This window comes from Gossypium hirsutum, chromosome A09 (genome assembly GCF_007990345.1).
Source record: "Gossypium hirsutum isolate 1008001.06 chromosome A09, Gossypium_hirsutum_v2.1, whole genome shotgun sequence".
In the NCBI taxonomy this organism is placed as follows: Eukaryota; Viridiplantae; Streptophyta; class Magnoliopsida; order Malvales; family Malvaceae; genus Gossypium; species Gossypium hirsutum.
The window spans coordinates 47,149,532-47,171,200 of record NC_053432.1 but is presented as its reverse complement, the minus strand read 5'-3'; the positions used below and the strand labels follow the sequence as shown (position 1 = coordinate 47,171,200).

The 21,669-nt window shown below is 33.8% G+C and overlaps 2 protein-coding genes across 4 annotated transcripts; one reads left to right on the top strand and one right to left on the bottom strand.

Moving 5' to 3' along the window:
* The first annotated feature begins 7,456 nt into the window (after positions 1-7,456).
* Positions 7,457-11,567, top strand: LOC107888800 (beta-glucosidase 44). 2 transcript variants are annotated; one of them, XM_016813027.2, is made up of 11 exons: positions 7,457-8,206; positions 8,519-8,577; positions 8,771-8,846; positions 9,330-9,401; positions 9,487-9,574; positions 9,812-10,064; positions 10,178-10,293; positions 10,509-10,726; positions 10,821-10,852; positions 10,941-11,043; positions 11,140-11,567. In XM_016813027.2, the coding sequence occupies exons 1-11, from the start codon at positions 7,981-7,983 to the stop codon at positions 11,415-11,417; spliced, it is 1,521 nt and encodes a 506-aa protein (XP_016668516.2). In that variant the 5' UTR covers positions 7,457-7,980; the 3' UTR covers positions 11,418-11,567. The 2 variants fall into 2 exon arrangements, with proteins under 2 accessions (XP_016668516.2, XP_040933611.1); XM_041077677.1 differs by having other exon boundaries at positions 7,737-8,215.
* A 12-nt stretch (positions 11,568-11,579) lies between these two features.
* On the bottom strand, positions 11,580-16,722 carry LOC107888799 (exonuclease 1). Of its 2 annotated transcripts, none has more exons than XM_016813026.2 (12): positions 16,550-16,722; positions 16,419-16,455; positions 16,147-16,321; positions 15,982-16,060; positions 15,047-15,091; positions 14,754-14,903; positions 14,510-14,624; positions 14,075-14,175; positions 13,258-13,355; positions 13,084-13,176; positions 12,619-12,809; positions 11,580-12,208 (listed from the first exon to the last, which is right to left on the bottom strand). In XM_016813026.2, the coding sequence occupies exons 1-12, from the start codon at positions 16,625-16,627 to the stop codon at positions 11,685-11,687; spliced, it is 1,686 nt and encodes a 561-aa protein (XP_016668515.1). In that variant the 5' UTR covers positions 16,628-16,722; the 3' UTR covers positions 11,580-11,684. The 2 variants fall into 2 exon arrangements, with proteins under 2 accessions (XP_016668515.1, XP_040933610.1); XM_041077676.1 differs by having other exon boundaries at positions 16,419-16,463; positions 16,550-16,688.
* Positions 16,723-21,669: the final 4,947 nt, after the last annotated feature.

Here is a 21,669-nt window from a genome sequence, read left to right as displayed (position 1 = left end):
GCTCGAGAATGGGTACAGTCAGAAGTTGAAATGTGTAAACGATTCGAAGAAGGGTTGAATGAAGACATTAAGTTACTGATCGGAATTCTTGAAATTCGAGAGTTTTCTACATTGGCAGAGAGAGCTTATAAAGCAGAAGAATTGAGCAAAGAAAAGAAACAGGCTGAGAGGGAAGCTCGAATTTTTAGTAAAAGACCGATGGGAAAATCCCAGTTTTCTGCTTCAAAGAAATTGAAGAAATATCAGGATCGTTCTACTTCAGCCATTGGGTATTCGGGCAAAGAACGAGGTTCTCAACGCACTAATCCAAAGCCTTCTACTCCATCAGTGACCAGTGTTGGCAGTGTTGGCACTCCTAAACCGAGATGCCAGTACTGTAATAAAGCTCATTTTGGTAAATGCCGATTTAAGAGTGGGGCTTGTTACCGATGTGGTTCTTTTGACCATTTCCTCAGAGATTGTCCAGAAAGGGTTGAAAAAGAAGTTGAACATATATCGAAGCCGAGTAATCTAGTTTCGAGGGGCAGACCACCTCGACCATCCGGTAATGTCAGTGGTAGTCGAGGAGCTACAAAAGATACTATAGGTAGGCCTGAGGTACGAGCACCTGCTAGGACATATGCCATTCGTGCCAGAGAAGATGCTTCAGCACCCGATGTTATTACTGGTACATTTTCTTTACTTGATACTGATATTACTGCATTGATTGATCCTGGTTCTACGCATTCATATATATGTGTTAAACTTGCAATTGTTAAAAATTTAATCTGTTGAACCTACTGAATTTGTGGTTAAAGTCTCGAACCCCCTGGGCTAGTCTGTGTTAGTGGATAAAATTTGTAAAAATTGTCCACTGATGGTAAGAGGTTATTGTTTCCCGGCTGATTTGATGTTACTGCCATTTGATGCATTTGACGTGATATTGGGTATGGATTGGTTAACCCAGCATGATGCAGCAGTAAATTGTAAACAAAAATATATTGTGTTAAAATGTCAGAATGGTGAGTTGCTCCGGGTTAAATCTGATCAGACAGAGGGGTTATCTGATATGATTTCAGTAATGGCAGCACAGAGGTATGTCAAAAAGGGGTATGATGCTTACTTGGCTTATGTACTCGACACCAAGGTATCGGAGTCAAAGATACAGGCAGTTCCAGTGGTATGTGAATTTTCTGATGTGTTTCCAGAAGAATTACCAGGATTGCCACCAGAAAGAGAAGTGGAATTTTCTATAGATTTGATTCCGGGAACTACTCCGATCTCCATAGATCTATATCGGATGGCTCCTATAGAATTAAAAGAGTTAAAGACACAATTGCAAGAGCTTGTTGACAGGGGTTTTGTTCGACCGAGTCATTCACCTTGGGCTGCTCCGGTTCTGTTTGTGAAAAAGAAAGATGGGTCTTTGAGATTGTGTATCGACTACCGGCAGCTTAATAAAGTAACCATAAAGAATAAGTACCCGTTAGCCCGGATTGATGATTTATTTGATCAACTGAAAGGTGCTACTATGTTTTCAAAGATTGATCTTCGATCAGGTTATTATCAGTTACGGGTAAAGGAGTCAGATGTGCCAAAAACAGCCTTTAGAACCAGGTATGGGCATTATGAGTTTCTAGTTATGCCGTTTGGGCTAACTAATGCACCTGTAGTATTCATGGATTTGATGAACCGGATATTTAGACCGTACTTAGATAGATTTGTAGTAGTATTCATTGATGATATTTTGGTTTATTCTCGGGATGAAGAAGAACATGCAGAACATTTGAGAATTGTGTTGCAAATTCTACGAGAGAAGCAATTGTATGCTAAATTCAGTAAATGTGAATTTTGGCTTCGAGAAGTGAGTTTTCTTGGACACATTGTATCTGCCGAAGGCATCAGGGTAGATCCAAGTAAAATCTCAGCTATTGTCAATTGGAGTCCACCGAAGAATGTATCTGAAGTTAGAAGTTTCTTGGGTTTAGCTGGTTATTATCGGAGATTTGTACAGGGATTCTCTATGATAGCTTCTCCAATGACTCGATTATTGCAGAAAGATGTAAAGTTCGAGTGGACTGATGAATGTCAACAAAGTTTCAACCGATTGAAAGACCTATTAACGAAAGCACCTGTATTAGTGCAGCCTGAACCGGGTAAGGAATTTGTTATTTACAGTGATGCCTCATTAAATGGTTTAGGTTGTGTTTTGATGCAAGAAGGTAAAGTAATAGCCTATGCTTCAAGACAACTTAAACCACATGAAAGAAATTACCCAGTACATGATCTTGAATTAGCTGTTATTGTATTTGCGCTGAAGATATGGCGGCATTACTTGTACGGTGAGAAATGTCATATTTATACTGATCATAAAAGCTTGAAATATTTGATGACACAGAAAGATTTGAATTTGAGACAGCGCAGGTGGCTTGAACTGATAAAGGACTATGATTTGATTATTGATTACCATCCGGGTAAGGCTAATGTTGTAGCTGATGGTTTGAGCCAGAAATCTCTGTTTTCTTTACGAGTTATGAATACCCGGTTATCATTGACTGATGATGGTTCAATCCTAGCTTAATTGAGAGCTAAACCGACATTTTTACAGCAAATATGTGAAGCTCAGAAGAATGATGAGAAGTTACAGGTTAAACGGGCACAGTGTGAGTCAAGTAATGATTCTGAATTTCAGATTGGTTCTGATGATTGTTTATTATTCAGAGGTAGGGTATGTGTACCTCAGAATTCAGAGCTCATACAGAAGATTCTACGTGAGGCCCACAGTAGTACTATGTCTGTACATCCGGGGAGTAATAAAATGTATAATAATCTGAAAAAGATGTACTGGTGGTTGGGAATGAAACGTGATATCTCTGAGTTTGTATCAAGGTGTTTAATATGTCAACAAGTTAAAGCTGAACATCAGGTACCTTCGGGGTTACTTCAGCCAATTACTATACCGGAATGGAAATGGGAAAGAATCACTATGGATTTTGTATCGGGGCTACCTTTGTCTCCGACGAAAAAAGATGCTATTTGGGTGATTGTAGACCGATTGACAAAGTCAGCTCACTTTATTCCGGTACGTATGGATTATTCTTTAGATAAACTAGCTGAACTGTACATATATGAGATTGTCAGGTTACATGGAGTGCCTGTCTCCATTATATCAGATAGAGATCCCCGATTTACGTCTCGTTTCTGGGACAAATTGCAAGAAGCCTTGGGTACTCAGTTGTATTTCAGCACTGCATTTCATCCTCAGACAGATGATCAATCTGAGCGTGTAATTCAAGTATTGGAAGATATGCTCCGATATTGTATACTAGAGTTTGAAGGTAATTGGGAGAGGTATCTACCTTTGATTGAATTTGCTTACAATAACAGTTATCAGTCTAGTATTAAAATGGCTCCGTATGAAGCTTTGTATGGTAGAAAATGTAGAACACCGTTATATTGGACAGAGCTCAGTGAAAGGAAGATACATGGGGTTGATTTGATCTGGGAAACAAAAGAAAAAGTAAAGGTTATTCAAGATAGTCTAAAAGCAGCTTCCGATCGTCAAAAATCATATGCCGACCTTAAGCGAAAAGAGATTAAATTTCAAGTCGGTGACAAGGTATTTCTGAAAGTGTCTCCTTGGAAGAAAGTTCTTCGATTCGGTCGAAAGGGTAAATTGAGTCCAAGATTTATCGGGCCCTATGAAATCATAGAAAGAATTGGACCAGTCGCTTATCGATTGGCATTACCACCGGAACTTGATAGAATCCATAATGTTTTTCATGTATCTATGTTATGACGATATCGATCAGATCCTTCACATATTATTTCTCCGACAGAAATAGAGATTCAACCGGATATGACTTACAGTGAAGAACCGGTCAAGATATTGGCACGGGAGACAAAAGAGCTTAGAAATAAAAAGATAAATTTGGTGAAAGTATTGTGGCAAAAGCACGGGATTGAGGAAGCAACATGGGAACCGGAGGAGGCAATGAGGAAACAATACCCAAACCTCTTTACTGGTAAGATTTTCGAGGACGAAAATCCTTAAAAGAGGGGGAGAGTTGTAATGGCCTAAATTCAAGGTTATCGGAACAATGGTTTCGTAACCATAGATCCAATTTAAAGAGAAATTTATTTCAATATTTTTGCTTGAAAATTTATATGATAGGAAAATCGTATGAAAATATTGATAGGAAAATTTTATCGATTTAGTGATTAGTTAGAAAAAGAAATTATTGAAGAAATTGGGTAAAATAAGGTATCGGGACCTCTATCTCGTAAAACCGAGTCAAAAATAATTTTATAAATATTTATGAAATATTATTAATATGGTATTAAAATTTCGTTAGGAAATTTTAATGTTTGGGTAGTCAATTAAATGAAAAGGACTGAATTGTAATAGGTGTAAAAGTTGCTAGAGTGATTAAATAGCTTATTAGTCTAATGAGAAAGGATATAAAAGGAAATTAGACCCAAAAGTTATTTGGGCTGGACGGCAAGGGTATGAAATCAGCAGAAAAATTGATAAATTAAGGGTAAAATTGGAATATTGCAAAATTAACTAAATAAAACTAGGACTAAATAGGAAATATCTAGATTTCTCTTCATTTCTCTTCAATTCCAGCAGCTAAAAACGCCATAGGAGGGTTCTCTAAGCTGGTATTTCATAATTTTTGCACCAAATCCAGAAGATTCAAATACGAAGCTAGATCGAGGAAAGGAAAAAGTTCGGGATTAATAGATTTTTACTGTTTACAAACAAGTATCAAGGTAAGTTCGTGTAACTTGAATTATATTCTTAAATGCTTGAGATTGTATGTTATTGATGTGAATATGATTTGAATGTTCATTATATGGAAATTTATGAAACATTGATATATTTGATAAAATGGGAAGAAATCCCGTTTGAATGAAAGGAAAATTCGATGGATCTCTGAAAAGGAATTGACGGTAAAAAGGATCTAGCCCGGACGGGTGATCCTATCCTGATATAGCCCTCCCGAAGAATATGTGTAAAATGGATTTAGCCCGGACGGGTAATCCGAATTAGGGTCTGAATTTAGCCTGGACTGGTAATTCAGATCCAAGCTCATTAGAGTAATTGTCGTTGCAGGGGATTTAGCCTGGACTGGTAATCCCGACAATACTCTATGAGTTTATATTGCAGGGGATTTAGCCTGGACTGGTAATCCCGCTGCAAGGTTGAGGTTCGCGGGAGTGTGCTCTTTGAAATGAAAATGTGCGCACATGAATATGAATTGACGGACCCGGAATTGTACACTAAAAGTGTACCTCTGAAAATCCATCGAAATTCCAATAAATTCAACGGGATAAATATGAAAAATAATAAGGGAATGAAAATCATGGTATTGATGAGTACATCAATCATGGTATATATATTATTGATACATGGAAATTATTGTACTAACTTGAATGTTGAGTTTGTGCATGTTAGGGTAATAATGCATTGAATGGATATATGAATGTTTATTATATTGTATTGAAAATATTAGGTAAGTATAATTCTTGTTACATGAGCTTACTAAGCACAAAGTGCTTACCCCGTTTCCTTTTTCCCTGTTTTGTAGTGTTAAGAGCTCGGAGGTCGGATTTGGTCGGAGACACATCACACTGTCAACCTCAGGATTTCGGTATATAAAGAAACTTTATTTTGGAAATCAATGGCATGTATAAGCTAACAAAGTAAATGTTAACGTGAAATGAATGTAAAGTTAGCCATTAGTATGGTTAACAAACCTGGTTATAGATATGTGATGACATTATCTTATATAAATGCATGAATCTATCATGAAAATATGTTGAATTGAAAAAAAAATTAATTCGTAAACTCCGGTAATGCCTCGTACCCTATTCCGGCAATGAATACGGGTAGGGGTATTACAAAGTCACTTCCTATAACCAAGTTTGAGCATTGATTAGACTTGGTTGGTGTTCATTGTTGAAGTTAAACCCTTAATGGGTTTTATGGAAGATGTGGAGAACTTGTTCGTTGAGAGTTTGCGATGAAGAACTTGTTCATTGAAAATTCGTGTCAAGGTGGAGATTGTTAGAATTAAGTGACCCGAATCCTTATTTAAATAAAATGCAGTGGTAAAATAAAATAAAAGTAAAATCCATATAGAACTACACTTCTTTTATTTTATTTTAGATAAAAACCTTATTAAACTCCATCTATTTTATATTAATTAGAATAAAGTGTTTCAATCTTACTACACTCCTATTAGAATATAGCTTTACAAAGCCTATAAATAGACAAAGTCTATTCCTCTAGCCTATAAATAGACAAATTCTATTCCTCTTGTATTAAAATTCGAATTCGACATGATGAATTGTCTTTACCGACGTTCTATTTTTTAACAAAAGGGATGTCGGTTACTTAGTAATTGTACTCATTCTTTCTTTTAATATTTTACAAGTTCTAATTTTGGTCGTGAATGCAAGATATTCAAAGAGTGACATTTTTAGACTTTAACACAATGTCTTAGAATGTTCAAGATGTTATGATTTTGTATTTCTTAAAAAAGATATTTAGTTTATTTCATTTAATTGCTTAGTGATAGTCTTACATATTCATTAGATTCTACCTCACGAGTATGCGACGTCTATTATACCTCAATTTAGGTGAGACAAATGTGAGATTTTTCACCAAAAAAGAATAAAAAATTTTTAAAAATTCCAACATAAAATTTTAAAAATTTCAACATAAAACACCCCACAATATGTTCCACAATAAAACAAAGTTTAAAGGAGGGAGGGAAAATCGATTCCCCCAAACCGATTTCAAGGTTTCTTAATAAACTCACTAATCCTAATTTTTTTAGGAAAAAAATAATAAAAAAATGTAACAAGTGTCAATCACGAATAATAAATCAAATCAGGTATCGGTCAGTGTCAATCCACTCTACAGGTTAAATCAAATAATATCAGAGGTCAAATCTGTGAAATAAAAACGGTTTGGAACAACCCATTTTCAAGTCCCTTTTTTCTTTTAAAATTTAAAATTTAGCCTCTATACTTTAAATAAATTTTAAATGTACTTTTTCGTATTTTAAATAAAAATAAAAAAAATTAAAATAAGAAGTTACAAAAAAAATAAAAACTCTTTAAAATTTTAAAATATAAAAATAATTTTAAAAATTAAAAAAAATCTAAAATTCAATGTTATCTAAATCGGACTAGACCGACCAATCGAACTGGAAACTAGTTGGTGGAAACTAGTTGGTGTATTGGTACGATGAGAGGTAAAAATTTAGTTGATCCGCAAACTATAGGAATTGATTTTTTTCATAATTTTTATTTTTCATAATTTTTTATTTAAAAGTATAATTTTCAATTTTTATTTAAAATATGAAAAAAAATTATTTTTAAACTTTAAAATTTTAGTTAAAGTATAACAATAAAATTTTAAATTTTAAAATAGTATAAAGACCTGAAAATTGAGTTGCTCCAAATTGATTTTTTTACACAGATTTTACCTCTTACATTATTTTATTAACCTGTATAATAGACTAATATTGATTGATACTTTTGTTAACTGTGCCAAACACCAATTACATTTTGTTTTTGTTTTTTCCCAGAAAAATTCCTTTAAGATTAGTGAATTTATTGAAAAACATTGAAATCAATTTTGGGAAAATCGATTTTCCCTCCCTCTTTTAAAATTTGTTCTATTTTGGAACATCTTGTGGAGTATTTTATTTGGGAAATTTTAATTTTGATAAAAACATCTGTTCCCATCCCAAAGATGTAAACGCCAACTTACCCTTGAATTCCCCCTTTTAGTAGAAATTAGATTTTAAAAAGGAAAAGTGCATGCATTGAAGATAAGTTGCAGTAACAAATCCATTTAATTTATACCTAGTTTTTATCTATAAATAATCGTGGCTCCTCCTTACACTCTTCAGTTAGTAGACTTCAGTCACTGTCTTTTCTTTCTCTCTCACTATTTTCTTCTACTGCAACAGCTTGTAGAAAATGAGAGTCCAAATGCATTGGTGGGTGGCCCTCATCATTTGCATCCACGGCGCAGCAGCCACTGAGCAGCCGGAGACGGTGAACTTTGATACGGAAGGGCTGAGCAGAGAGGCGTTTCCAAAGGGGTTTCTGTTCGGAACAGCAGCATCGGCTTTTCAAGTTGAAGGCATGACTCATGGTGATGGTCGTGGCCCCAGCATTTGGGACGTCTTCATCAAAACTCCCGGTATTTTACGTGCGCTTTTTACTATGTATCTATTTACATACTCAAATCAACTGAATTTATAATGTAAATTATGTATGGTTTTGTTTAAATTTATTTATTTAAATTAATTATTAAGAGGTTTAGACTTTTTGTCATATATTTTCTAAAGATATATCAGAAATTAACTTAGTCTCTTGAATAATTTTCAAATCTAGAGCTTAACTTGAAATTTGTGTAGACATTTAGGAAGCCTAGAAATTAACTTGAAAAAAAGAATATCCTAATGAAAAGAAATTTGATAATTATTGATGAGTTTGTACTCGTAAAAACCAGGGATTGTTGCTAATAATGGCACGGCTGATGTGACCGTGGACCAATACCATCGCTACAAGGTACTTCGTTAAACATTTTTACCTACCTACACCTTCATCCGGAGGAAATAATTTACTTGAAAACTTTGTATTATATGCACAAACATTGAAAGCTAAATGCTTTTGGTTACTATTTTTTAATTCCATCTTTAAACGGTTCTACCAGGAAAACATTTGTTGAGTTGTAATGTGAAATGTGAATATTTGTTAACAGGAAGATGTGGATCTTATGTCAAAACTGAATTTTGATGCATATAGATTCTCCATCTCGTGGACCAGAATTTTCCCAGGTGTTTTAATTCATCCGCCTATATATATATATATGATAATGGTAAAAGTATCATAAAGGTCTTTGTACTAAGAGTCAAATTATATTTTAATTTTTTAACTCAAAAAAAGAGCAATTTAGTCCTTGTATGTTAGATCAGAGAGTAAATTGGTCTTTCTGTTAAAAATTTCATCCATTTCTACTATTAAATGTTGATTCATGTACATCAATATGAGATACACATGGCACGCCGAGCATCACTACCTTGTTGTTCTGTTAGTCATTCCAATTTTTAATAGTATAAATAGATGAAATTTTTAACAAAAAGGATAAATGTACTCTTTGATATAACATACAAGGACTAATTTATATATTTTTTAAGTAAAGGGGATAAAATGCAATTTGACTACTAATATAGGGCCTTTATGATACTTTTACCATATAATAACATAAGTTTTCATGACAGGGAATAAATTTAATTTTTCATCATTTTGTTTGTACTTAGATGGGACTGGGAAGGTAAACTGGAAGGGAGTTGAATACTACAACAACTTAATCAACTACTTGCTAAAAAGAGGTAATTTTGGTTTAGTATTGAATCAATATAAAGACATACCTAATAATCATTATAAATATCTAATATATTTGGACTTACTTTGCAGGCATCACTCCTTATGTCAATCTTAATCACTATGATTTTCCTGAAGCACTTGAGAAGAAATACATGGGGTGGTTGAGTTACCAATCAGTGTATGAGCCATCATGTCATACATTTAATTATATTCTCATTTTAAATATTTTTTAATTTATTAATATTTCTGAATTTAATATTTAACATCATTCATTTTTCTTTATTCCTGTATATTTTATGGAGTTTTTCATTTTGCTCGGTAGTGGAACTAGGATTTCTGGGATTTGTAGTTTTAAGCTATTACATATTACCTAATTATATGACTAAAATTTTGATAAATACTTTATGATTTTCAGGAAAGATTTTGCTTATTTTGCGGACTTTTGTTTCAAGACCTATGGAGACAGGGTGAAGCAGTGGACGACATTCAATGAACCCAGAGTAGTTGCTGCACTCGGCTATGATAATGGCTTCTTTGCTCCTGGAAGATGCTCCAAACCATATGGAAACTGTACGGCGGGCAATTCCGGAACCGAGCCTTACATCGCAACACATCATTTGATTTTAGCCCATGCAGCTGCGGCACAGATATACCGCGAAGAGCACCAAGTAAGAGCCATTGTTTTGCTAATAAGATAGGATGAATGATTTAGTATCTCTGCTTTGAACCGTTAGAGCACATCGAATGCTTAATCTTGACTGACAAATGCATGCATTTTCAGCAAAAACAAAAGGGAAGGATTGGAATTCTCTTGGATTTTGTTTGGTACGAACCTCTTACTAGATCAAAAGCTGACAGATATGCGGCTCAAAGAGCAATAGACTTCCATGTTGGATGGTAAGGGTCTAAATAGCAAGATATACATAGTTAGCTCAAAGAGCAAAAAGTGTGACCATGTCCCTTCATTCTTGACATGGAAGAACCTAAACTTGTAATCTCATATATCATTGCACTAAAGAGCAATAAAAAAGCACAAAAGAAAATTACAGATTTCAGATCATTGCTATATATTTGAATGAATCTGTAATATACTGCCTTTTGCAATTGTTCAGGTTTATCCATCCCCTTGTATATGGAGAGTATCCAAGAACAATGCAAGTGATCGTGGGCAACAGGCTACCCAAGTTCTCAAAAGAAGAGGTGAAGATGGTGAAAGGATCATTTGACTTTGTGGGCATTAACCAGTACACTACTTACTATATATATGACCCACATCAGTCTAAACCAAAAGTTCCAGGCTATCAGCAAGATTGGAATGCTGGGTTTGCTTGTAAGACACTCGGCTTGTTGTTTGGAAATGCGATTAGTTGTATCCTAATGCATATGCTCTAAGGCTTGAACTGTTGTTTTTGTCATCTGTGCAGATGCAAAAAGAGGAGTGGCAATTGGTCCAAGAGTAAGTCTAGGAGAAATCACATTGGGGATATTGGCTCCAGCAGAATAGGTGTTGAATTCATTTGATATGATTATCTTATTGCTTGCAGGCATATTCTCCTTGGCTCTACAATGTACCTTGGGGATTGTACAAATGTTTGATGTATATAAAGGAAAAGTATGGAAATCCAACAGTAATTTTGTCTGAGAATGGTATGATTTAGTTTAACTTAATTAAATTTCATAGTGTACTGTTGATTTGAATCTCATATGGTTAGTGTTTTTTTTTTTTCTTTTTTGGTTCTATAGGCATGGATGACCCAGGGAACGTGACACTTGCCCAAGGATTGCATGACACTACAAGGATGAACTACTACAAGGCTTACCTGACTCAACTGAAAAAGGCTGTCGACAACGGAGCAAACGTTATTGGCTACTTTGCATGGTCATTGCTGGACAATTTTGAATGGAGATTAGGCTACACTTCAAGGTTTGGCATTGTGTATGTTGATTACTCTACCCTCAAGAGGTACCCAAAGATGTCAGCTTACTGGTTCAAACAGATTCTTACTCGGAAAAAACATTAAGCGGGCAGAGTTTATGTCTCAGTCATGTAGAGTAAGTGCTCATGGAAGAAACCAAGTATGGTGAGGCCATTTCTATGCTTTAGTCCTCCCATAGTATGTTCTTTCCTTCCTGGCTTAATCAATAAAAGCATACTAATGCTTCTTAGTTCATCGCTCTAGTAATCTCTAATAAGATATCTGCATAATAAATTGCTCCAACTAGTATACAGGTTAAACAGTACAGATGTCAATGTGGCATCAGTTGTTTGAATTAAACAGATAGGATGATCACACACGAGCAAAGTTCAAAATAGTGTTCTTAGTCCCTGACCTGTTGCAATTACTGCTCTTCAGCTTGTCATTTTGACCTCTTTTTCTTTCAATGTACACTCTGTTTGGCTTAGAGCTGACACTTTCTTGGGATCCCATATTGATGCACAAGGTCTCACAACATTCTACCTCACTCACCATTAAAATTTGTTCAGCAATGCTAACTATCTGATTAGAGATTTCAAGCTTCCCGGCATCACTTAAACTACTGTTGTCAGGAAATGTCAATTGACTATCATCAGGAAAAATACATGACATTTCCAACTTCTCATCTTCGCCTTTTGATGAAACTAGTTCAGTCATTTCATCAAATTTTCTCTTCTTGAAAGGGTTATTATTTGGAACCTTCAATGGAGTTTCCTCTAAAACCATATTCTCATTTTTCGGACCAGCTTTTACTGGAAATGCTAATTTTTCCAATCCAGCATCTTTAAAATACTTGCTTTCAGTTGAAACTACAACTTGCTTCATGCTCATTGTACCTGCTACCAGAAAACATACCAGCACAAAACACATAAATAAAAGCTTTCTAATTTCCTGGCTTGGCTGCCATTATGTACAGATATTATACATGCATGAGCTTGACATATAAAATTTGTTATTCAGTAAACGCAACATTTTGCAAGAACAAGCAGATTTTAAGTATACCACTAATATCAACAAATAAACTAAGCCTTGAAAAAAAAGATATTTATCAAAGTGAGATAAATTTTATTTTCACTGTAAATATTTTAAGGATATTCCATTTAAAATAAGATGGGAACTCTCAAAATGCAGGTACATCAAGTTTATTCCACTGAAACAAGAAACTTTGTATTATAAAAAGTTAGTATGACATTTATATGAACACATTTCTCTAGCATTAGATGTCAAGTATGTTAAAAGAACTTGCCTGTCTTCCTTTTTTCTCTGGTTTTATGTGAAGAAAATACCACGAAGCAGCTTGCTTGTCTGGAATTATCAGTAGTTTCAACAGAATTTTGAAACTTAGCAGGCTCTATATTATTACAGTCAAAGGCTTCCATTGTAGTGGGGTCTAACTTTCCTTCAGCAATCGCAACTGCCACTGATGGAGGGATTTTTCTGGTACCATTTTTACTTGGTCAAGGGAAAAATTACATGCCATCAACTCGTAGTTTTAGCAATATTTTCAAATTAGGATAATTGAAATTTATGTATTAGATATTAGCAAATAATTTCACCTCTTGGTCGCATCAGTTTCTTTCTCAATTTCCTCTATTTCTTCCACCTACCATGTGTTTACGCTGTTCTCTATTTTTTGCCTCTTTTCCTTCTTTTACTTTTTCTTTGCATTGTAAATTAGAAATAGAAGAAATGAAGAACAAAAAAAGGATACGGTCCCAGGAAATCAAGCCCTTCATCTAGATATTGCAGAAGTTGTTCTGTAAGAGGTTTAATATGTTTCAGCTCCCTGATTTCAGCATCATATCTGCAAAAGAAAATTGAAAGAAAAAAGTTGATAAAATCAAGCCAAGAATCAATGAAGAAATTCTATTTCCAGCCTACAAACATTCTGGCATGCTGAAAAACTGCAAGTGCTTCTTTGAACGATTTGGTGTAATCTTCTGGCATCTGACTGCCCTTCTCAATCTTCAAAACTGATAAAACCTGTAATATATATATATCAACAAAATACAGACTTTAAATAATAATGACATGACTATATACATCATATAGATTTTCAAAAACAAAATTTCGTATAGCTGCCCTTAATGGGAATATCAATTCCAGATCCTGTCATCGGTCGGAACAACAATTTTAACATGATGCAAATGACATGCCGGCTTCATGCTCTAGAGACAAAGAAAAAACATTTCCATTTATTTCTGGGTCACTATTTTTTTCTGCATGAAAGGCCATTAGATTGAGCGATAATTACTTACTTCCTTATTGGCTAATTTCTCTTGCTTATGCTTCCAAACTAAAGTACATGCACGGACATCCTTTGAAAATAAAAGCTCCCTTTCAATTTGTTTCCGGATTGAAGGTCTTCATACTAGACTAACTCAAGAAATAATAGCATCACCATTATTCAAAAATCTCTATTTAAATGATTGTTAGTGGTTGCACTAAGTAAAATTTCATAGATAATTAGCCATTCCAAATTTTCTGCCCGCACACTTAAGAAGCAAGATGCAGCTTTCGCCAAAGCTTAGAGATCTTTGAATGCTCAATTAAAGAAACGACCTCATCAAATACAAGATTCAATTTCCACCATGATTTAAATCCTAGAAGCAGCAGTTTATCTTCAAATGTCAAATGCAAACCACATTGAAATACTCAATAGCACAGCAGTTGTTGGTTAGAAGCATGTAGAAATTACTTACACGGTCTAAGTTCCGATACTTGGAAACTAAGGAATGTGCCTTTACAATACCAATTCCAGGAACAGATGGAAGGAAATCACATCCAGCTAGGACACACATACCTGTAAAATGTCATTAGGTAACCTAAATTTGAGTCCAAATGCATTTATTAGAGTCAAACAACGAGAACATATATTTGTTTCAACAAAAATAGTAGATAGATCTTTCTAATTCTACAATACTAGTGGAAAACAACTGATTGTGCATCAAGAAACTGAACCAGTTCAACTAATTAAAAGAGCTCGCCTATCCCAAGATGGGTCTAAGGTTCTTGATTTGTGTTAATTAGATGTTTCTAACCTGATTCTCGTGAAAGTTATATTCTTGACAGCCTAGGCTTTTAAATAACGTGTAAACTTAAAGAGCATAGCTTTGAAGAGTCAAAACAAAGGTTACCTGTAAACAATTCTTTATCAAAATTTCTGAAGGAAGGTTTACTGGATACAGAATCAAAAACTTTTGACAGAACCAGCTCTTCTCCATTGCCATAACGGTCCATTTTAAATGTGACCTGTTAATGGAAAATGTATGAAAACAAAGATAAAGCCAACAACTCAGATAATCAACAAAGTACACAGAAGTCATCAGGAGAGCAGAAGACCTCCATCGGCACACCATATCATAGTTTTGAAGTTCTTACAGCTGGACAACCATATGCTATTAGGTCACTGTCTTCTGTAATCACTGACACTACTCCACCTTTTTCAGCCTCAAGAGTGGCCAAATATGCTAGCTGTGCATCAGCCTCATATGGAGCTACCACAAATTCAACATTCTCTGATTTCAGGATCTGAAAAAGTAACAATGCAAGTTTGGAAAGGATGCAAATGGAACAGGAATGAGAAATATTCTAAACTTTTATGATGAGCAAAAGTCACAGAAAATGATATGAAAATGCAGAGGCTTTGCTAATCTGTATTAAAAATGTTTTACCTGAATCAATTGATTTGCCATGGCTGGAGTGATGCCCACTGCTCTCTACAAGATGGACAAAGAAAGAACAATGAGACCACAAATTTTAACAGCTAATTAATCATCCATAAAGATGCCAGAATTAGTAGAAAACAAAAAATAATGCAAAATCTAAGCAAACAATAATAAAAATATTCCCTTGATGTTAGGAGAAATGACACTCAATATGAAACTTTAAAGTACTAAACAGAAGTGATTGATGAACCATTTAAAATGGCCTGATTATACAGTTCAAACCCAGATCAAAAACAGACAGGCATTAGTCATTCTCACATACAATCCTGGGAGAAGTCTAAATAAGTGAACCGTTATTTGTAGTGGCCAGAATCAGTACTGAAAATTTACTTCATATTTCTCATGCAATCTTGACAGGATCTAAATATTTCTCAGTAAATTTCCAAGAGTAGCATTCAGTACTACAAGGTGCATAAGCAATGGTCCATCCTATAATCTTCAAGGAAAATCTAATAAAACCAAAGTAATTTTTATATAATCTCCAGATGCCTTGAGTTTCAAGGAGCTACATTAACACTCTGGCAGTCTAAGCTTCCCTTCTCTTCTGTTACTACAATATTTTCTAATTTTTGGATTGCCAAAACTATAGTGTTATCAGTTACTATTCTCAGTCTATAAATTATTTTCTCTCTTCTTTGCTATATTAACCTTTTGGCACCCTATAAGTTTTAATTCTTTTTTCCAATATTTTGGTATCGATTCCTGGGTGCTTAACAGTGCAAGAATTTTCTCAAGATGAAATTTCAATAGAATCAAAAGAGAAAGGACCAAACATTAGCAATGCACATGCATTATTAAATAAGAGACAAATTAAGAATGCATATGGGCTAATGAGTAGTTCAAAACCTTGGATTAAAGGCACAAGGAAGATAAAATGAAACCTGGAAAAGCTCAGTTGCACCTTGAACATCTCCCTCTTTAAGCTTAGCAATTGCCAGTTCCCGGTTCTCTTTCCTCCTCCTAGAGTCAAAACCATGCTACTATTATGAAATAGCTACATTCTCAGTATAATGCAATATTTAGTCTTTAAAGTCATTTAAACAAACCTGTATCTTTCATTTTCAGTGGCAGCCTTGCAGGGAATATTTGCACCATCAAAAACAACAACGGGGGTTATCTTATGATGACGAAGAAGATTGACTCTGTGCATAAAGTAAGCTACGTATCGCAATTTCTTTTCACTGTTTGAATCCAAACAAATCTCCATGCTACATGAATACACTGCAATTTTTTTTGCAAAAATCAATTCAGCCTATTCATTTCATTTTCACTTACAAATTTTCTTTTAGGAAAAAAAAAAGAAATGAACCAAAAATACCTCCTTTATGTAACCATGAATAAGCATCAATACCCACCTGCAAAACTTGCACAAAAGCATATATTTTGAGAGGAACGAAAAACAGAAGCAAAAGAAAAAAGGAAGTAGCTAAAGAGAATAAAATGAAATACCCGCTTGCCCGCGTATTTCTTGATGTGAACCGGTTCAATGAAAGGTTTCATGAACCTAAGCAGATCTTTGATTCCCATTGCTTACCCACTGTTGCTGGGTCTTTGGGGTAAAAGTTTTTTTTTTCCCCAACTTTTCAAGGTTTTTTTTTTTTCTTTTGTTTTTTGGTTGAACATTTCGTAGGGACATTTCATCTATGATACGAGCGGAGAAAATGGCGGGAACATTAGCAAAATGTCAAAAGTTTGGAGGCAATTCTTTCCTAAACTGACAGGGCTGTCATGGAATATAATTTTACAGGCGACTGAATGTCTGCCACGTTCGCCAAGTCTCCATATAATAAACTTAAGTTGGTGAAAGTATCCACCCGGTCCCTGTATTATCAATAAGAAAAGAAGCAAGTCCTACTAAAAACTATGAAGCAATCAAGTCTCTATTTTTAAAAGGGAAGCAAATAGGTAAATTAATTAATATTGTTTTAAAAGGGAAGCAAATAGGTAAATTAATTAATATTGTTAATAAAAATCATCCAAATTGATGAGATGACACTAACGATGTTGATGTAGACATTATAAATTATAAAAAATAATTAATATGACATAAATTTTAAATAAAAATAAAAACCAAGTGTAAAATAACTTTTTTTATTACTAATAATTGTAGAAAATTGTTGACATGTGAGATTAACAAGGAGATACAAAGAGATAGTGGTGGAGATGATGAAAGTCGATTCATCCTATATGGACAGAGAGTCAGAGCATGTTGAGAGTGGAGGTAGTGGTGTTAAAGATGGGTTGGGGCAAGGTGACAGAGTGTAGGCTAGAATGTTGAGGAGTCGATCCTTTCTTCATCGTCTTGGGAGTTATTTACAAGTGAGGTCTGGTGTTAGGTAGCATTAATGTGGCAGATCTACTATCAAGCCATCATTATGAGACTCGTGGAGAGGATGTCTGTGATGGAACATGTTTTGTCATTCCTTCTTAATCATGGCACGAAGTAGTTGAATCCACGTGAGATTTGGTTATTAAAAGAATCACGTTCTTAGCAAGAGATCAAGTGCCTGGAGGAATCAATGATGGCATCCTTCTTAGGAACGAGTGGCTAGTTTCTTTGTGCAGCTACTCTGTATCTAGATGGATAATCAAATCGAGAGGTGGAGCTTCTAATGACTACCCAATCTATAATGAGTGGAGGTTATTTCTCAAGTGGCCTATTGTCCTAGTACGTGCCTTAAGTTTGTGAAAATATAAAAAGAAATAATTAATCAAAATGTAATTAAAAGAATTAAAAAATTATTTTACAACTCCGATAAAGAATTGCATAACCCATATGTTTGAAAAAAAAATTGAAGGATAGAAATCAAATGCAAAGAACCAGTAATTCCATTTGATTTTCTCATTAGTTTTGTTACTTTTAAAACTTGATTTTAATACTATTTTCAAACCTTTTTTTTTTCTTTTTGAGATCTATCTTTCCTGTAAATTTGTGTTTATGGAAGATTATTTTCGAAATTTTCCTATTGAATGCTTATGTTTGGAAAACTTTGACCCATTTGGTTTTATGGGAAATAGTAGAAAAATAAAGGAAGCTATCCATAAAATATTGTTTATTTTTAGTAGTTGTGGTGATTGATAACTCTTTTTTTTTTCTCTGGTTATGGGAAGATGAAGATGAATGAAAGAAACCTAAGTCATGGAAATTAAAAAGTATTTCATTTCAATCATTGTGGTTGTCTTTTTTGTTTCAAGCACATGGAATACACTATTCTTTTTCAATCTTGATTTTTTTTTTAGTTTCCATCGTTTTATATTCTTCATTTTTGTTTATTTTATCATTTTTATATTTGATGAGTAATAAAAAGTAAAAAAGTTTATTTTAACTTGTATTTTATTTAAATTGCATATCATATTAAAATATTAATTTTTATTAGGTCCATGCCATCATCATCAATGATACATCGTCATTGATCAAAGAGTCACATACCACATTATTAGTTTCGATTTTTTTTGCTAATATCAATACAAATTTTATCAATTTGCTTCCATTCTTTTAGAAAGGGCTTAAATGCTCTCTCTTTTTATGAAGAGACTTGTTTGCTCCCTTATTGATAATACAAGGATTGTCAAGGTATTTTCATAGCTTAAGTTTTGATATTTTTAAATGGTGAAAAGTGTTGTTATGTTGCGGAATGCATCCTGATTTCAATTAGGGTGGAGGCAAATATTTTGAAGGGCTAATGAAAACTAAAACTCGATGAAAGAGGATACTACCCTAGATTTTGCGGATGGAGATGTGGTGGACAATGGGATTGAGACTAAATTGGGTGGTGTGTAGGTGGTAACTTCAAAAAACTCTAATAAGGAAGCCATAAGGTATGGATTAAATTGAAATAAGTCTAAAGTATTTAAAATATGTTTACAGTGCAAGATCATATCAAGGTTTGAGATAGTTTGAAATAAGAATTAAAAGAATACGGTTACAAGAGAAAATGAGAAATGTTAGTTGAATAGAGAAATTGATATAAGTTGGACATTCGAGAAAGGGAAATTAAGAAAATTAAGAAAAAAAATTAAATGAATTTTTGGATTTAAGTGTACAATATGAGTTTGAGGAGAATATATAATTAAAATGGAAGGAAGAAGTATGAAACTATGAAGATGATTACAAGAAAATTCAGATAGTGTAAGGATCTTTGATCAAGCACGAGGAAAAGAAACAAGAGAAGAGCATTATAATTCATATAGTGTAAAATGGTATAAGAAATTGAAATATTTGAGACAAGGAATAAAAGAAGACCGACATTAGAGAAGAATAAAAGTGTTTGCATAGTGCAAAGTGATAATATATGAAGAGAAATATTTAATAAAATGATAAGGATGACTTAAAGAAATTGAATTAAAAAGAGGATGTGGTATAGGAATGCTCAATAGTGTACCAATTATAAAGGATATGAGTTACTAGTGAATAGAAGAAAGTTATAATGAGTAGTGTTAAGAAAATATATTATAAATGAAGTGCAGTGAAGCACTATGAATATTCTAAAAAGGTACTAAAGAATTACAAGAAATGGGAAATGATTTTTGATGATAGTAAATTATGTGTAAAGGACAAAGGTAAAGTGAGGGTACTTTGAAACAAGCATTGTGAAGAAGTAGAAATTCTTAAGGACTGAAAAGTTACAATATATTGATACGAAGTATTGGTAAATGTTAACAAAAAAGTGTATTACAAAGGAAGTGAGAATAAATGAAGTGATATAAATGTTTAGAAATAGAAAAAGAGTTACGAAAAGGACATCATTATATATGAGGTGCCAGAAAAAAATTATTAAGACTTCAGATATTCGTGATAAGGTTGAACAGAAGAAGAGAGGTACCAAGAAAATGCAAAATAATGTTATGTGAACAGAAGTGTAGAATATAAAGAATTGTGAAGATGATCAAATTGAAAATAATTGAAGAATAAATAAATCATGAAATTCATGGATAGGAAATCAAGAAAATTTCAAGGATGAAATTCATTTTAAGGAGGGGAGAAATGTAACACTTTTAAAATCATTATATAAGTAATATTAAGTGAGAATTGAGTGCCATGGATTTACCGGTAAAATAAAATAAGGAATAAAATCAAAAAAATAGAAACTTGATGTGTGACAACCCTAATTAGACCCTGGTCGGAATGTGGTTTCGAGACCACATTACCGAGCCAAAAATTTATTTTTGTGTTTTAATTACATAAATTTTTATGTGACAGTGAATATATGAGAAATTAAATGCTTAATATTAGCTTTAGGAATGTGAATTAATTCGAAAAGGACCTAGTTGACGAAGTTAGAAAAGATGATAGATGAATTATAAGGAGTAATTAATAACAGGAAGAGGAAGCATGGCTTTGCATGTCAAATTACCCATAAAATACATGGTGGCCGGCCAACGAGTGATGATGCTCCACTCATTCTAATTTAATATGTTTTTTTTAGTTAACAAATGATGGGAATAATAATAGGAAAGTGAACAAAAAAAAGGGGGTGTTCATACTTGCCATCTCCTAGCCGAAAAACCAAGAAAAAGAAAGGGAGAAAATTTTTGAAAAAGTTCGGCCATTGCTTGTATCTAGGAGTGTTTGATGTTGTGGCATGAAAATGAGGGAGTTTGAATGCTTAATAAGGAGGGAAGAAGGAGTGTTCATGTTTTCTTTCTTTTGCAATTGTCGTAACTAGAGGAAGAAGAGGAAGCAAGATTCGGCCAAGGTGGTCCTTTAGATCAAGGTATGTTCAATGATATTTTTGGAAGTTTACACAACCTTTAGGTGATGAGTCTAAATTCTATCTACCCCATGGTTGGATTTGGGGTTGTCGGAGAGTTAGGCTTTGACTAAGAAGCTTAAAAATTTTAGTTGATACCTTGATGCTATTAACATGTTAGTTATATGTGTGTTAAATTGCTTGTTATGTTAGCATGAAAGTTGAAGTTGTTAAGTCACTTTGTTGGAGGTGCCGAATTTAGGACTAAGAAGAGAATGAGTATTCGGCTAACATGGTTGAAAGGTGGAAGTGCCAATTTTTAGATTTAGACTATGAGAATGGCTATAATGGGCATTAAGATGTGGAACTTAAGAAATGTAGTTATATGTGGATTTACATGATGTTACAAATAGATGTGAAAATATGCTAGATTAGGAAAATTCGATCAAGTGTTCATGAGATGAAATTAGATGTTTAAATGATGTTATAGTTGACATTGTACATACATTCGGCCATCTAATTGAGTATGAAGGTAGTGTTAAATCTAATTGTGATGCCCATTCGGAAGTGTATATATATATACATAAGTATGCCCATTCGTGAGGTTACCTTTGATTATGTGTATAATCGACTAAATAGGTAATTAGTGAAGATGGTTGCCGAATATACTAACAAACATATGCATGTGTAATTGGATTATAAATATTTAGCAAGGTGGTTAAACTAGTTGATTTATTGATTAAGCTCAAGGAGTTAAAGGAGGAGAATCAAGCAAAGGCAAAGAAAAGATCATCGAGTAGCCGAGTTGGAACCGTCTTACCCAACACAAGGTAAGTCATTAAGCATATATTTTGTATTAATTTAAATGGTCATAACGTC